Raw genomic sequence first — 16722 nt, forward strand, 5'->3', positions numbered from 1 at the left:
GACAAACAGCCTCTTTATACATGCTGTGATGACGCAGTCATGCTTAGGTTTTTATGTCCTGTATATAAGTTGAATTGTCCAAAGCACAAAAATGTTGGACTTCCAAATGGTCCTAACACACTGTGTGCTCTGTGTCACTTTAACACTGTGCTGTGAGAAAGTAACATGTGTTATTATGGTGACGTTACCGCGGGAAAAGCATTTTTGCAGCTCAGTGTTGAAGCTGCAGTTCACAACAAAGGTTTGCATGTTTTCGCTGTAACATGTGAAGCTTAGTACAATCCTATATTTTAAAGTGCGTGACATTTGCCAAGTATAAAAGGTCTTTTATAGCGGGTTTCCCTCGCTTACGGCCATACCACCCTGAACACGCCCGATCTCGTCTGATCTCGGAAGCTAAGCAGGGTCGGGCCTGGTCAGTACTTGGATGGGAGACCGCCTGGGAATACCAGGTGCTGTAAGCTTTTGCACTCCCACACACAAACTGCAGAGGGCGCCGCTGCTCACTCAGTGGAGGCAGCTTGAGGAAAAGCTTCATGACAACGCTCCTCATTGCATTTCCCTTTTGTGCAAAACAAAACAAAAGAACAGCAGGAACGAAATATTTAGGAAATACACTAACTTATTTATTCTGTAAATGTAGAGAATGTCTACGGCTAGTCCGTCTGGGCTCAATAGTGAGGAACTCGTTAACCTTGTAGCGTGCAGCGGGCACAGTGTCAACCTGACACTCTTGTGCAAACAGTTTTAACTCTTATTGGCTGCCGACTGCGGCCCCGAAGAATACTGAATAAATGCGCATCAGTGTGCTACCCTGAGCAGGGAACACGATATCATGGAGTTTCTAACATGGAGCAAGGTGAAGGTGACGCGACTATGCAGGACCGCCCCTGCTTAGCTTCAGAGATCAGATGAGAACAGGCTGGTATGGCCGTAAGTGAGAGGCTTCCTCGACAACGGGCTTCATGTAGATACTGTAACCCATTTATTGGGATTTAAAAAACAATTTAGAGTGAAGGATATTGATTAGTTTCTACTTTTATTTTTAATAGCTGCCCATGACAGCACAGTTATAATGCATACTTAATGCAGCAATATTCACGTCATAAACAATTGTGAGTGTTTGCACAAAAACATCTACAGGTGCTCTGTGCATGTACAGTGATATTGATGTAACGCTTGAAGAATTTGACATTACTACATGAGTGGAAGAGCTCTTTGCGCAAGACTCACTAACCATCCTATTGGAAAATGAGCTTAAAGAGTGCCTCAGATCCGTTTCACTATTGAAACTGTCATTTGTGTGTTGAAATGCAAAAGCTTACGGCACCTGGTATTCCCAGGCAGTCTCCCATCCAAGTACTGACCAGGCCCGACCCAGCTTGGCTTCCGAGATCGGGCGCGTTCAGGGTGGTGTGGCCGTAAGCGAGGGACTGCTTGACAAACAGCCTCTTTATACATGCTGTGATGACGCAGTCATGCTTAGGTTTTTATGTCCTGTATATAAGTTGAATTGTCCAAAGCACAAAAATGTTGGACTTCCAAATGGTCCTAACACACTGTGTGCTCTGTGTCACTTTAACACTGTGCTGTGAGAAAGTAACATGTGTTATTATGGTGACGTTACCGCGGGAAAAGCATTTTTGCAGCTCAGTGTTGAAGCTGCAGTTCACAACAAAGGTTTGCATGTTTTCGCTGTAACATGTGAAGCTTAGTACAATCCTATATTTTAAAGTGCGTGACATTTGCCAAGTATAAAAGGTCTTTTATAGCGGGTTTCCCTCGCTTGCGGCCATACCACCCTGAACACGCCCGATCTCGTCTGATCTCGGAAGCTAAGCAGGGTCGGGCCTGGTCAGTACTTGGATGGGAGACCGCCTGGGAATACCAGGTGCTGTAAGCTTTTGCACTCCCACACACAAACTGCAGAGGGCGCCGCTGCTCACTCAGTGGAGGCAACTTGAGGAAAAGCTTCATGACAACGCTCCTCATTGCATTTCCCTTTTGTGCAAAACAAAACAAAAGAACAGCAGGAACGAAATATTTAGGAAATACACTAACTTATTTATTCTGTAAATGTAGAGAATGTCTACGGCTAGTCCGTCTGGGCTCAATAGTGAGGAACTCGTTAACCTTGTAGCGTGCAGCGGGCACAGTGTCAACCTGACACTCTTGTGCAACCAGTTTTAACTCTTATTGGCTGCCGACTGCGGCCCCGAAGAATACTGAATAAATGCGCATCAGTGTGCTACCCTGAGCAGGGAACACGATATGCAGGACCGCCCCTGGTTACCTTCAGAGATCAGATGAGAACAGGCTGGTATGGCCGTAAGCGAGAGGCTTCCTCGACAACGGGGTTCATGTAGATACTGTAACCCATTTATTGGGATTTAAAAAACAATTTAGAGTGAAGGATATTGATTAGTTTCTACTTTTATTTTTAATAGCTGCCCATGACAGCACAGTTATAATGCATGCATACTTAATGCAGCAATATTCACGTCATAAACAATTGTGAGTGTTTGCACAAAAACATCTACAGGTGCTCTGTGCATGTACAGTGATATTGATGTAACGCTTGAAGAATTTGACATTACTACATGAGTGGAAGAGCTCTTTGCGCAAGACTCACTAACCATCCTATTGGAAAATGAGCTTAAAGAGTGCCTCAGATCCGTTTCACTATTGAAACTGTCATTTGTGTGTTGAAATGCAAAAGCTTACGGCACCTGGTATTCCCAGGCAGTCTCCCATCCAAGTACTGACCAGGCCCGACCCAGCTTGGCTTCCGAGATCAGACGAGATCGGGCGCGTTCAGGGTGGTGTGGCCGTAAGCGAGGGACTGCTTGACAAACAGCCTCTTTATACATGCTGTGATGACGCAGTCATGCTTAGGTTTTTATGTCCTGTATATAAGTTGAATTGTCCAAAGCACAAAAATGTTGGACTTCCAAATGGTCCTAACACACTGTGTGCTCTGTGTCACTTTAACACTGTGCTGTGAGAAAGTAACATGTGTTATTATGGTGACGTTACCGCGGGAAAAGCATTTTTGCAGCTCAGTGTTGAAGCTGCAGTTCACAACAAAGGTTTGCATGTTTTCGCTGTAACATGTGAAGCTTAGTACAATCCTATATTTTAAAGTGCGTGACATTTGCCAAGTATAAAAGGTCTTTTATAGCGGGTTTCCCTCGCTTACGGCCATACCACCCTGAACACGCCCGATCTCGTCTGATCTCGGAAGCTAAGCAGGGTCGGGCCTGGTCAGTACTTGGATGGGAGACCGCCTGGGAATACCAGGTGCTGTAAGCTTTTGCACTCCCACACACAAACTGCAGAGGGCGCCGCTGCTCACTCAGTGGAGGCAGCTTGAGGAAAAGCTTCATGACAACGCTCCTCATTGCATTTCCCTTTTGTGCAAAACAAAACAATAGAACAGCAGGAACGAAATATTTAGGAAATACACTAACTTATTTATTCTGTAAATGTAGAGATGAGTGGATGAATACAGGAAAACAGCACTGCAGGATAGTCAATCACTGAACTGAACTACAAAAAGTCAAAAGTGCCCATCAGGTAGGCTGGAATCATACACGTTACCATCAACAATATAATTGTGAATGTTACACATACTTAAAGAAAGTTTACAACGAGCGAGATGTACAGACAATAGCCAAACACGGGTAAATGTGTAGTAAATGGCAGTGCAGTAAATCTGCCTAGTATGACATTAAATACACTTACTACTTCATATATCTCAGATCGTTTGTAACGAGCCACGGAAAGCAGTTGTAGCCACTGAAAAGATGGGCGTAATACATTAGATGTCGGCTAGCGGGCGGCTAACATTTACCACAAAGAAAAAGGGTTAAACGCGCTATTCAGCGTCGTGTAATTTCCGCTAAATCCAAGGTAAACACAGAAGAAATGCCAGTTTCCATTAAAAAAAATAGCGGACTTTCCGGCTTCTTCGCTCCTCCGCTGCGTGTTGTTGTTGTTTTGGTGACGCAACTTCCGCCGAACAGACGATTGGTCGTCTACAGTGGGATTCGGCGCTCCTATCGGCCCGAGTCTACAGTGTCTATGCTCACCGTAGACTCCGGGCCAATGAAAAGACGTAACCGTCTACACACAGCGTAGACTTTGCACTACCGTAGACTCGACTTTCTTCTTGTACTATCTGCTGTGACATCCACCACCAAAAAAAAAAAAAAAAAAAAAGTTGCATAAGTTTCTTAACTATAACGGCAGATTCTGCGTACACTGCTGTCATCACTTATTATGAACTCCTGCTCATGACTTCAAGCTTGGTTTGTTTGTTTGGTTTTTTTGAAGTAGCCATGGAAAACATGCTTACTCCATAAAGAGGATTTTTTTGTGAATTTAATATTTAATCTAAAAAATATTTCGAACATGAAATAATATTGCTGTCATTATATTTTCAATCGGTAAATAAGTTATTTAAATAAACGTCAAAACGAAGTCTAGCAACCAGGAGGGAATCTGTAACATTACAAAAGTTGTTTTTTTTTGTTTGTTTGTTTTTAATACATATAAAAAAGGTGTATACCTACCGCCTACTGGTGATGGCCAGAGGGGCCGATGGCGCGATAAGGCAGCCTCGCTTCTGTCAGTCTGCCCCAGGGCAGCTGTGGCTACAACTGTAGCTGCCTCCACCAGTGTGTGAATGTGAGAGTCAGGGGCGGAGCGTGGGGGTGGCTTACTGGGCTTAAGCCCGGGTTATTTTGTCAGAAGCCCGGGGTCTTTTGGAGTGTAATTTTTCATAGTTAGATGCCTGGCTGACAACTGTATAAAACAAAAAGTACACACAATATTCGAAGCACATAGTGCACACTGTGGGAATTTACGACTGTGCGTGAATCCCCCCTGATATTGGTATGATTCGAGCTCAGACACTAAGCGACTGAGCGAGGGGGCGGGACAGCTGCTGCCAGCAGTGAGTGCGCTGTTGGAGAAACGGAACCAGCCATACTAAGGAGAGCTTAAGTTTGACCAGGTACCAAAGAAAATCATTCGTACTGTACAAATAATGTAAATATGACGGTGCATCACGAAAGATTGATATCAAACTGATCACTTGACCAATATTACGTTACTTGCTCTTCGAGTGAATCAACAAATGGCGAAATGAAAAGCCGAACAAATGCTGTTTCTTTAGAGAGTCTTAGCTTACGTGTGTTTATTTCATATTTTCAGTTCTTACCCTCCCCGACTAAATCGGTTTCAGTTATGCACTGAAATATAAGAATGGACATTAGAGGGTTCTTTCAAAGAAAAAACTCAGGTAAATGTTATTTTATATATTATGCTTTGTATGTTGTTCAGTATATTTCTATGCAAAACAAGAGGGATTTCAGTACACAGCAGGATGTTCACATTTGTAACCAGATATTTACACTTTAGGGAGAAAACATAAAACATTTTTACTGTACAACATCAATTTAGAGTAAATTTTTGTTTTAGATAAATATTGAAATATATTTTGAATTAGTTAAATGTCAGAATAAAGAGAGACAGAGCTGTCTATTTATTATCACTTTCATCATATTAAGGAGTACATATACACTAAGTTTATTGTTAATTAATAAGAAAACTCCAGACGATTCCATTCTGAGCTGAAGAAGCTTCTGATAGGTTAGTAGAGTCCATGTGAGTAAGTTGGTGGCACAGCTGTGGATGCATATAAGGCAAAACACAGAGCTTGTTTCTGTGACATGGGAAAATCAAGAGATATCAACCAAAACACCTGGAAAAGAACTGTGGAGCTCCATAAGTGTGGCTCAGTTTGAATACAATTTGGTGCCATTTGCTATTAAGAAATACAGATAGTTTCTCTCTTTACTCTTAAAGTTAACAAATATGTTTTTATATTTATCAATCTAAAAAAATAAACATTTTGTCTGATTTGATGTTACAATTAAAAAAGTGTTTTTATATGAAGAGTAAATATCTGGTTTCAACTGTATATTTGATGATTGTCAGCACAAAGAGGGAGAGAGAGGAGAACGAGGACAGAACAGAGAGGGAACAAGAGCAGGTGAGACACACATGTTAGCCAAATGGTCATTTACCAAAAGTATCACCGTATCATAGGTACTCATGTATCTCGTACCTAGTGTTTCTTTTTAGGTTTGTTATTTTTCAAATTCTGTATTTATTAAGTTCTGCAGGCTTGTTTGCACAACAAGGCTAAATAATTATATAAACTTTTCTCAATCTAAATAGTGGACTTTGGTAGAATTAAAAAACAAGTGTAGTGCAGGTCTATGATGATTTTTAGTGCTGTCATCTAGTTCTGATTGTGGTTCTGTCTTGGTTAAGTCCTCAGTAGTCCTGATTTTGAACTGTTGTAGTCCTGTTTTAATTCTGGATCAGTTCTGGGTCTGGTTGAATTGGGGTTTAGTCCCTGTGTCTTGATACAGCCCTGACCTTGTTCTGCCTTGCTGCTTAATTAAAAAACTAGTTTAAGGTGTCCTGCACATGTGATATATATTTTTCCCTATATGAAGTCATTCTTTTTTGAACAAAACTCAAAACAGAGCCTATTAATCTTTCAGTCATTTCTACACCCCCCCCCCCCCCCCCCCCCAAAAAAAAAAAAAAAAGAAAAATCCCACATGCATACTACCCTTTGGGCTAAGCCCTGGGTGTTTCAAATGTCTGGCTCCGCCTCTGGTGAGAGTGAATGAATAGTGGAATTGTAAAGCGCCATATAAATGCAATCCATTATTATTATTATTATTATTATTATTATTATTATTCGTTTATTAAATATTACAAGTTCTGAATTTTCAAAGGTTTCCCATAGGTCAACTAAAACTGAAGAGGCATTTTGGATTCCAAATTAAAATATTGTTCTGGAAAGTGATCGTAATGATTCAACAGCATAACTTTGTAATGGAATGAAAATTACCTTTTGAAAAGACCGCCAGTAAACAAGCAAAACATAACACATTCAAATAAGGTGCCAATAAATACTTTTACTTAACAGATGGGAACCACTCAAGTTCTAAAACATAATTTGTTAGTCAAGAACGGGAAATAATCTCTGCTGGGCATATAAAAATGGAGGGATAAAATAATTCAGTGTCCCAAAGGGATAAAATACAAAGTCCAAAGCCAGGGCTAGCTAAGCCACAAATCACTTACACTTCACAGGTTGATAACTTCTCCTGGTAACAATAGTTACCATGTGCGTAGCAGGCTGGCAATTATACGGGCCTCAGGGAGGTATTGTAGGCCGTGGCACATAGACAGAAAATATCGCAGCGGCGTTTGCAGTGTGGGCTGTAAGAAGAGTATGAATGTAATCAAACAAGCAATACCACCTCCAGACGAAAGCACAGAAATATGGAGGTGAATTAATATGCAGGTGATTCCAGGGAAACTCCTTTCCAAAAAAATATCCACACCAAAACCCGACGGCAACCTTTTATCCACCAAAGAGGGTTTTGTTCTGGCACAAAACATTAGTTTGTCTGGCCCGTGGACATATATAATTATCTGATTTGGTTACATTTGTGTTTGTTAATAAATGTAGTGATACTCTATCATATCAACAGGGGCAATTTTCTTCTCTATAATGAGAGAAAGGCTGTGCACATGTTAGCACAGACATAACAGCAGGATACAAACTCTTGAGAAATTAATAATAAAAAAAATCACAGATATTATAGAAAGGAAATAATTTCTGTGATCCATTCTCACCTTGCTGAGGAGAATCAACCATTTCCACAGAAATGGTTCAAATATAACAGCTCGATCAGATTCCGAAATACATGTGAAACAAACTGTTAGAAATAAGTCAACTTCTGATTTACACTACACCGGACAAGCGATTTAACTGTTAAAGTCAACATAAACTGGTGCTTCACGCCACAATGAAGCACCAGTCTGCACAAGTCTGTTGCAGTTTCATCTCTGTATATGTAAAGCTGGAAAAGGAGCACCCTAGAAAAAGGGGGGAAACAGTTTATTCCTCTCAAAGGACGTGTTTAGACTGCACTAGCTGAATTCGACATCTTCTCTCAGCACAGTCTGAGTTTGTCTCTGACAGAAATTTACAGGTGTGATGACTGAACTAATCTCTACAAAACAACAGGGAAGGGAAAAGGCTTCATTTAATCATTCACTATTTTAGTCAGGGGACTAAAATATATTTTTGTTTGGTGGTTTGACAGAAGTGGAAAGAGATTCAAGTCAAATTAAATTAACGAGACAAGCGGTTATAATCTTGAATGTAAAGCGCCATCTCGTGGCCATTTTTAATGAAATAGCAGGTGAAAATCCGCATCACACACTTTTTTCACATTTGTGAATATGGCATCTATTATTTACCAAAGTTAATAAATAGCTGTGCAAAGACGTCTCATGCTGCTTCTTGTCTGATCTCACTCACAATTATTGAATTATAACTGCGTGGTTAAAGTACTCAGAGTGCAGTAAAAGGACTGAAAGTGAGCAAAGTATCTGAGTTTGTGGTACACTGGATTGGACCCAACAACAGAAGGATAAAAAGCACAACAGAGACAAGTTAGAAAATTTGCATTATTTATTTATTTATTTTGGACATTAAACAGTTACGTGCAGTAACACAGGCCACAACCACAGACGCGATTATGAATATCTTAAGAAAAAGACTGAGAAAGATGTAATAAAGTCAAGCACTATAAAGGTAAAACAGACTGAACAGGAATTTATAAATATGTGAAAGCAAACATACTAAACTCTCTAGTGATGGATCCAGATTTTTCATCCAAACCTAGAAAAAGAAACCCAAACATTAAGATTGCTGTGTGATCATTTATCATAATCAATGATTTTGAAATTAAAATGTTAAAAGTGCTTCAACCATTACAATAAAAACCTACACTAAACAAATATGTGTCAACACACAATTCAAGGTTCAACAGCTTCATTGTCAATGTAAAAATGGAAAGTTGCAGTAATGCAGTTTTTTAGTGTGGTGTTCAAAAGAAGATAACAAAAATATTAAAAAGTGCTAATAAAAAATGTAGTCCACAACAGTGTTCACTTAAGGTGCGAAATACTTAAAAGAATCAAATTTGCAACGACCAAAGTCCAAAACTCATCCTGATAAAAATGCTGCAGCACTCGTTTTAACGAGCAACAGCTCTCTACTGTTACAACATGTTGCTGCTGTTAATCAATACAATTTAATACAGTTGTGCTTCAAATAGAACAAAAAATGTGACATGACAAATAATTAGGTCACACAAAAGGCTCTTACACTCAAACAGATATACATGTGTTTGCTATACCATATATCAGCAAGAGAAGATACGACCTCTCCTAGGAGGTGTGTGATCTATGCCAGAACACTCTGTAGAGGAGTGAACGCACCCCCCTCTTCATGCTACACAGAGTTGTTACAGACCTCCTAGGATGAGACATTCTTTCAATCTACACATGATTATATACTTCTAAGCATATATGAGTAAATATTTATTTACAGCTCAAGTTTTCTTGCTGCTCGTGATGGTGGTTTTATGGGATCATTTGTTGGGCTGTTGTTATTTGGTGTTCGTTGTCTTATCTCCTCGCTCTCCATCTTGATTAAAGGTGTTTGGTTCCTTTAGATAAAAACAAAATATGAGATCATTACTACTTTCAATAACGCCACCACATTTCTAAAGCATCTGAATTCTGTTTGTCGTGTAAAAACAATATACAACAATTTAAAAATACATTTAAAATGTATATTTAAATAAAATGGTACAAAGACAAAAAAATGAAATATTAAAACTGAGAAATTTTAATTATATGAAAAAAAAATCTAATTTGAATTTCATGCCAGGAACACATTTCAGAACATTTGGGACAGAGACAAAAAAGACTGAAGATATTATGCAATGCATACAAATATCTGGTGAAGTATGTTATAATCAATGAGATAAACTGGCAACAGGTAACAGAAATGATATATAATGATATGATAAAATATAAAAAGAGCCCCAGAGGTAGCTGAGTCTTTGGAAGCGTGGTCAGGCAAAAGCCTCTGTGCTCTGAAATGGCTCAGGTTTACACATTTGAATGTGAACAAACAACAACACTTCTGGAACAATCTTTGTCCAAACATTGTAGAGTTTCCATCATCTGCTCTATTTAAAGATTCAGAGAATCTGGCGATATCTCTGCACACACTGAGTGATCATCATCTTTGGACTCTCAGGCTACACTGAAAACAGACGACACTGTGACAGTGAACAGAAAACCAAACTAGATCCAGGAATGACACCACCCTCTCTGGGACCGTGGGACTGACACAAAGTCCAAAACTGTTGTGTGGTCTGACCGATCACCACCTGAAATTCATCTTAGAAATCATGGACCACATCCTCAAAGTTACAGAAGAGAGGGACCATCTGGGGCGGACTCGTGCACATGGTGGACATCGGTGAAGAGACCATTAATGCTGAAACATGTAGACAGGTTTGGGAGCAACCACCTGGAAAACATCTGCTAATACTAGTCTACTTCTACTAGTGTATGTGCAGCAGATGTTTGTGGCTGGGTGTTCAAAAACACGGCATGCATTTTTAATTTCTCCTTGATATTTGGCCCGATGAATATTATGAATATTGGGGCCCGATGAATGTAAAAACAAAGAATTACCAGATTTTTTTTTACCTGATTTTTGTTTCTAAGAAAAATGAGAGCCACATGAGGATATTCATTTAAAATTTTGATAGAACAGTAGCAGTATAATGTCCTCGTAAGTGGATATCAGGCCCTAGAGCAAAATTTTGTATTTTGGTCTAAATAACCCAAAATGTGATGTCCACATATGTGGATGCCAGGTCCTAGCAGGTTAAATGATATTCCCACGAATTAATGAAAAAAATAACAAAAAGAATTTGAATAATTATCAAACAGTCTTACCCGTCCATCTTATTGGTTGACTTTTGTGGTGTTTTGCTCTTCTCATGGTCCCTGAGTGACAGAGGGATTTAAGGTTTAAAGTTTAAAGTCAGTACTATAAATATCTGCAGATATTACTGGATAGATGTGGGTTAGGTTCTTAGGGTCATAAATCATTATTATATTAACATATCCAGGAATGACACCATATATTATCATATTAACAAGAAGACATATTAAACCACATGTGAAAGTTACCTCTGCTTGTCTTTTTCTTTAAGACGAACAGTGACGAGCAGAATTACACAACCAAGGACCAACACCGGTACTACAGCTGATACAATTATCACGGTGGAATCTGAGAGAAAAGCAAGGAAAATGTGACACTGAACAACACGGATACATTAATCATGGATAAAAAGGAAATGCAGAAGTACTAAGTTCATTGATATTAGGTCTCAGTCGAACTAACCCAGATATAATCGATCTATAAATTTGTGACTGAAAGAGTTTCTCACCATATTCATGATCAGACGTCTGCTGGACCTCAGGAATCGTCACCATCACCTCTCTGTGAGGGGCAGAGAGCACTCGTGCTGCACATCCCACCTGTGTGCTGTTGCTACGTGAACCTGAGAGCACAGCTGTAGTGGTGACAGTGAATGTAGCGTTGGTGTTGGACACACTGACAGTGTTGTACTGTGAGAAGCTGAGGTCTTGTTGTGAGACACTGAGTGTTACAGTGGGAGCAGGTCGACCAGTGGCTGAACAGGAAACAACCCACTCTTCAGTAGAGTTTGACTCTCTGACATCAACAACAGGTTCATGCAGCTCTGTGAAGGATCAGGAGATATCATCAACATGTTCTTACAAACACACCAGCTGCTCACACATTTATATCAACTATGTTTGTTTGAGGTAAAAGTTCTTACTATAAACTCGGAGGTAGGGTTTCCCTGTCAGAGAGCCTTCAGGATAAGTGTTAAACAGACAGTGATAGAAGGCTTCATCCTCATATGTCACATTCCTGATGACTATGGAGCAGTTCTGTAGTCCAGTGTATATAAACCCAACTTTATCTGTAAAGCCATCATTCACTCTCTGACCATAGTACTTGCTGTAGGTGGCAACATTTGTCTCCACATCAGGAGAGATTTTCTGCCATGTGACCTGAAGGACGTCTTTAGTCTTCAAGAGCTGACAGCTGACTTCAGCATCTTCTCCCACTGCTGCCAGCACAGTCTGCTGTGTTTGGATCACTGCTGTTAGAGCTGCATGGAGAATAACATCAGTTAAAGATGAACTGAGTGCTCTTGATGGGAAGACTGAAACAATAATTCAGGCTAGGGATTAGACTGAGTTTAATTTATGGCACTAAATAATAACAATGTATCAGGTTTCACATATGTGAATAAAATAATGTACTTCAATGATATTATTGGATGTCTAATATGGAATTTCAAAAACAAAAACAGTGCTACCAGTAAGATGTGTGTTATGTTTCTTTTTGGCAAATCAATTAAATTCACAATATTAATAAAGACGTGCAGAAGTATTATGTAGGATCTACATGTGTTCAAAAGACAAACACTTGGCTCTCTAATTATCCACTATGTTTGTCATTCCGAACTCATCCAAATTACAAATGATAATTAAAGACATTAAAAAGGTGCATCTCCTTGAGACTCTCTTTCACCTCCACGTTGCCTCTTACAGTTGTTTATCCCAGGAACTCTTCTGACATTACGTCTTTGTGTTTGACATTTAGCAACAATGATCCTGCTTTTGATCAGCTTTTTCATCAATAAAAAGGAGGAAGAAATGGTTAATATGATATCTGAGTATTTATTAATAGTTATCTGCATCATATACCTGCTGAAATCAAGCTGTGACGAACTAGTTTGAATTATTTATCTACACTGCAGACTTTTCAATATAATGCTGGAAGCTTTACTACGTGATACCGATCAGTGTCTAACAATGCCACCTGTGAAATCTGACATGAAGAACAGGTCGATGAAGCTCTGCAAAGGATGAAGGTTTCAAAATATAACATGTGCGACAGTTTTTACAAGCAACTCAACTTTTGGCTCACAAATGCTGGTACACCATGGTTGGAAACAATAAGATTTGTGACAAGTGACTTAACCATTAAAGTGAATATAAATTTTGACTAATTATTGTTAATCAATTACTGTTCACCAGTCACTGATCAACATAGTTGTCAACAATTCTAATTATTACTGTTGGTACCGGTATTGTCAACACCAGCTCCGTATTAACTTGTTATTGGCTCATTACCAAAAATTAGAGTATTGAGTATTAAGGTATTAAACACGGAATTGGTTGACTGATTGCGACCCGGTGTGAGAGCTTAACTTGCATCCAATTGTTCTCTGCAGTCCCTCATCAACTAAACGCCTACTGTGAAAGCTGCGTCTGTTAAAACAGACCCTTAAAACGTTTAAATATCACCGTTTTATGGCTGTAGGTCTACCTGTTAGTGACATCCGGCGTTTCTTTTTTGTCAGACTTGATGTAAATGCAGCTTTTATGTTCCAACCGTGAAAATGAAAGTTAGTCGAGATCACGCTTCATCAATTTCAATTTAAGCTGATGACTTTCTTTAGTAACACTTTCTTAACTCTAAATTTATACTCGTTCTATATATGTTAGTGATTTCTTCTGTCTATCGCCCAGAAACCATCCGTCAGATCACTTTAGAGCAAACTGACTACAGCAGATCGAATTAATATAAATAAATTCATAAATGAAACAGTGTATCTCACTCACCGTTTGAAAAAAACGCCAGCAAACTAAAGACAAACGTGATCGCGCGTCCTGCCATGTTATCGGTTTACCGCTAAATTTCAAAACTGCAAACTGCACAAGAGAAGCTCGGCCAGTCCATGTCACAGGGTGTGTAGTGAGAACGACAAAGCAAAACATGATCCCTCTCATTAATCACAGCTACATAAAATACAAAGCATTCATTGGGAAATCTAATAAGTCACTGAGTTGATAAACATTTTACTATTTTGTAAAACCTCTCGGCCATTTGACATCACGCTTATTCCTCGTTGTCCCCTCTTCAGTGTGTAGTGGAACAGACCAACAATTTACTTTCACTTTCGTTTGAAACGAACAGCCAGGCTGACAAATGTAAGATGAAACTCTTCAAACATACATACATGAAAGACCACGAAAAGGAGTACTTTGTCTTGGCACGAACAGCAAAAGAGTAAAGAGAGGAGCAGTAGCGGTTTCAGATAGGGGCGACCCCGGCGGTTGCCCGGGGCGGCATCACGGGCAGCGGCAAAAATAAATAAATAATAAAAAATGCTCGTACTGGTGCTGCCCCGACGTCATGCCAGCGCATATTGGGAATGGCAGAGCCACCGATCGGTTTTCTATCGCCCATTTGCTGGGAGTAAGCGCGCCCTTCGTTTGCGAGGTGCGCCTGCTGCTTGCAGAGAGGAGAGCCGGCTGGAGCAGCATCTAATAACCAGCTCGCAAAATAAAAACAAACCAACAAACACGAAAACACCAGACATCATAATACAGACTTATAATTTGCACCGATGTTTTTTCGAAATTCTATACACGAAAAGTGAGCGCGAGAGCCCTCGGTGCGCCTGCTCGCTGCTGAAGTCAAAGTAAACTTTATTGTCATCTCCGCTACATACAGTCGAGTATATAGAGACGAGACGACGAGGCTCCAGTTACAGCAGTGCAAGTAAACGAACAATAAATATAAGAAGAGTAAGAAAATAAATATACACGTTAGGACTCGGGGTAAAGGGATCAATAACAATTTAAAATGTATAATTTACAGTTTGCTGATTTAAAGTCTCACACAACCCGTCGAAAGGGGAGGGGGGGGGGCGGCTGCTTCCAAATAGAGCACATTTCATTTATAATGTTGTAAATCCAAGCCCATTATGTATTCATGATTTGAATCCTGGGTTGTGTGAAATCCCAGAAATAAACCCTCGACAAAGTGAATCTGTGAACTAAGGTGTAGGTGTGTTAGATCATGTTGGGGTGATCCTTGGGTTGAGGGATGGGTGTTCATACTGGAGTGCAAAATTAAAACCAATGGAAGATGGACAAGAAAAGTTCAAAGCCATCAGGTGCTCAGTTTAGAAAAAAGAGAAAAGAAGAGGAGGAGAAACGAGCAAAAGATACAGGTAAGCAGATGTGTGATTGGATAATGGCAGCTCATCCTGAAACAATCAGAATCAGAATACTTTATTAATCCCTAAGGAAATAATGTGTGTTACAGTTGCTCCAAGAAGAAATGGTAAAAATAGTAACAGTAACAGACTAAACTCCAAACAATACATTATGTTACAGATTTTAATATTAATTAGTCATTGTCAATTGTTGATTTGTCCTGTTCTCATTGTATGACAAATTATGATGGCTGTTTGGTATCCGTTTGCATGCATACTCTCTCTCTCCTCATATCTATGTGTGTGTACAACAGCTTTATGTTAATGTACAATCCTTAATATGTTTTGTGTGTGTGTGTGTGTGTGGGGGGGGGGGGGGGGGGCGCTAGAGGGAGTGTTCGCCCAGGGCGCCAAACGGGCTAGGACTGCCACTGGACAGGAGGGTGAAAATCGAAGAGAAGACCCAGAGTCCTAGTGCAGAGACAGAGGCTCACTGTCAGTCCTTTCAGAGAGGCAATGAGCCACATAGCTCTTGTGGTGAAAGTAATGTTTCAGTCATGACTAATAGAGAATCTTGAGATTTATTTAATGTGTGTTTAAAGTGTTTTTGGTGGCTATAGCTATTACTTCAGTAGACTGATTTGTCCATTGTTGCAATGGTTTTAAGAATTTGATGATTCATAAAAACATGTGGCCACCAGGGTGCATCGGTTAGACTGTAGCTCCTTTATTTAAATTGAGTGGAAAGAACACCTGTGCTCTTGTTTCTATATATGTTTGTAGTTTGATTGGGTTAGTTTTAGGGCATACTTACGTTTCAGTTGAAAGGTGTATTTTACTGTGTTAACTAATTATTGTGGAAAATAAAAGTAATTGAAATGTGTTTAGAATTTACAAATTACAATTGATTGATCCCTCTGGGGTGGGGTTTGTTTCTGTGTTTTGAATATATATATATGTATATGTGTGTGTGTGTGTGTGTGTGTGTGTGTGTGTGTGATATATGTATATAATATATATGTAGAGAGAGAGGGAGAGAGAGATGGACCCAAAACAAAAAATGCTATTAAGAACATAATTTCTGAGTTTCTGGGGCGTACTCAGGGAGCATAGAGCAGCTCTCCAGTTTTTAGAAGCACAATAATTAGTTACTCATCAGCTATTTGGAAATCAAACTGAAAGCACTAGTTTTATTAAGATTATGTTTGGTCAATTTCAATTTAAGCCGATGGCTTTCTTTAGTAACACTTTCCTAATTCTACCTTTTATACAGCTTAGAGGATTTCTTCTCTCTTTCGCCCCGTTACACTGGAACCGTCTGTCAAATCATTTTAGACACTTACCACAGAGCAAAGTGAGAGCAAGTCATTTTAAAATCATTAAAAATAATAAAGAAAACAGTGTCTCTCTCACCTTTTGAAAAGACTGCCAGCAATGAAAGGACAATTGTGACTGCGTGCTGCCATTTTGTCTGCATATTACCAAATTTAAAAAGCTAACAAACAACGCCCAATTTTGAACTTACGTTGAACGTTCGGCCAGTGCAAAATGTCACTGGGAGTGTAGTGAAAAACAGCAAAGTGAAAGTCATCCTTCTTCCTAATAACAGCTACACAACATTTCATGGTGTTTGATGTGATAGCTA

General features: G+C 39.5%; 1 protein-coding gene, 4 non-coding genes and 1 pseudogene across 5 annotated transcripts; 3 read left to right on the plus strand and 3 right to left on the minus strand.

Moving 5' to 3' along the window:
* Positions 1-345: 345 nt before the first annotated feature.
* LOC146548046 (5S ribosomal RNA) lies at positions 346-464 on the plus strand. Its single transcript, XR_014890993.1, has one exon. It is a non-coding gene; the product is annotated as a 5S ribosomal RNA (ribosomal RNA).
* Positions 465-1318: 854 nt separating this feature from the next.
* LOC146548047 (5S ribosomal RNA) lies at positions 1319-1427 on the minus strand (annotated as a pseudogene).
* A 357-nt stretch (positions 1428-1784) lies between these two features.
* Positions 1785-1903, plus strand: LOC146548048 (5S ribosomal RNA). Its single transcript, XR_014891004.1, has one exon. It is a non-coding gene; the product is annotated as a 5S ribosomal RNA (ribosomal RNA).
* An 814-nt stretch (positions 1904-2717) lies between these two features.
* LOC146548049 (5S ribosomal RNA) lies at positions 2718-2836 on the minus strand. The gene has a single exon (XR_014890950.1). It is a non-coding gene; the product is annotated as a 5S ribosomal RNA (ribosomal RNA).
* A 357-nt stretch (positions 2837-3193) lies between these two features.
* Positions 3194-3312, plus strand: LOC146548050 (5S ribosomal RNA). The gene has a single exon (XR_014890994.1). It is a non-coding gene; the product is annotated as a 5S ribosomal RNA (ribosomal RNA).
* A 5242-nt stretch (positions 3313-8554) lies between these two features.
* LOC146548051 (uncharacterized) lies at positions 8555-13901 on the minus strand. Its single transcript, XM_085266264.1, has 7 exons — positions 13696-13901; positions 11835-12173; positions 11421-11735; positions 11161-11260; positions 10924-10974; positions 9495-9614; positions 8555-8782 (listed from the first exon to the last, which is right to left on the minus strand). The coding sequence occupies exons 1-7, from the start codon at positions 13748-13750 to the stop codon at positions 8773-8775; spliced, it is 990 nt and encodes a 329-aa protein (XP_085122390.1). The 5' UTR covers positions 13751-13901; the 3' UTR covers positions 8555-8772.
* Positions 13902-16722: the final 2821 nt, after the last annotated feature.

The sequence above is a fragment of the Mchenga conophoros genome, linkage group LG23, assembly GCF_057382185.1.
Source record: "Mchenga conophoros isolate Kocher_MC1m ecotype Shallow Benthic linkage group LG23, M_conophoros_male_GT1.1, whole genome shotgun sequence".
In the NCBI taxonomy this organism is placed as follows: Eukaryota; Metazoa; Chordata; class Actinopteri; order Cichliformes; family Cichlidae; genus Mchenga; species Mchenga conophoros.

Coding starts and splice junctions, on each gene's coding strand:
- LOC146548051 (XM_085266264.1), bottom strand. CDS start 13,750: ATGGCAGGACGCGCGATCACGTTTGTCTTTAGTTTGCTGGCGTTTTTT. Junction 11,736..11,834: donor ACCCTACCTCCGAGTTTATA/GTAAGAACTTTT, acceptor GATCCTTCACAG/AGCTGCATGAACCTGTTGTT. Junction 9,615..10,923: donor TCAACCAATAAGATGGACGG/GTAAGACTGTTT, acceptor TTTTATCTAAAG/GAACCAAACACCTTTAATCA.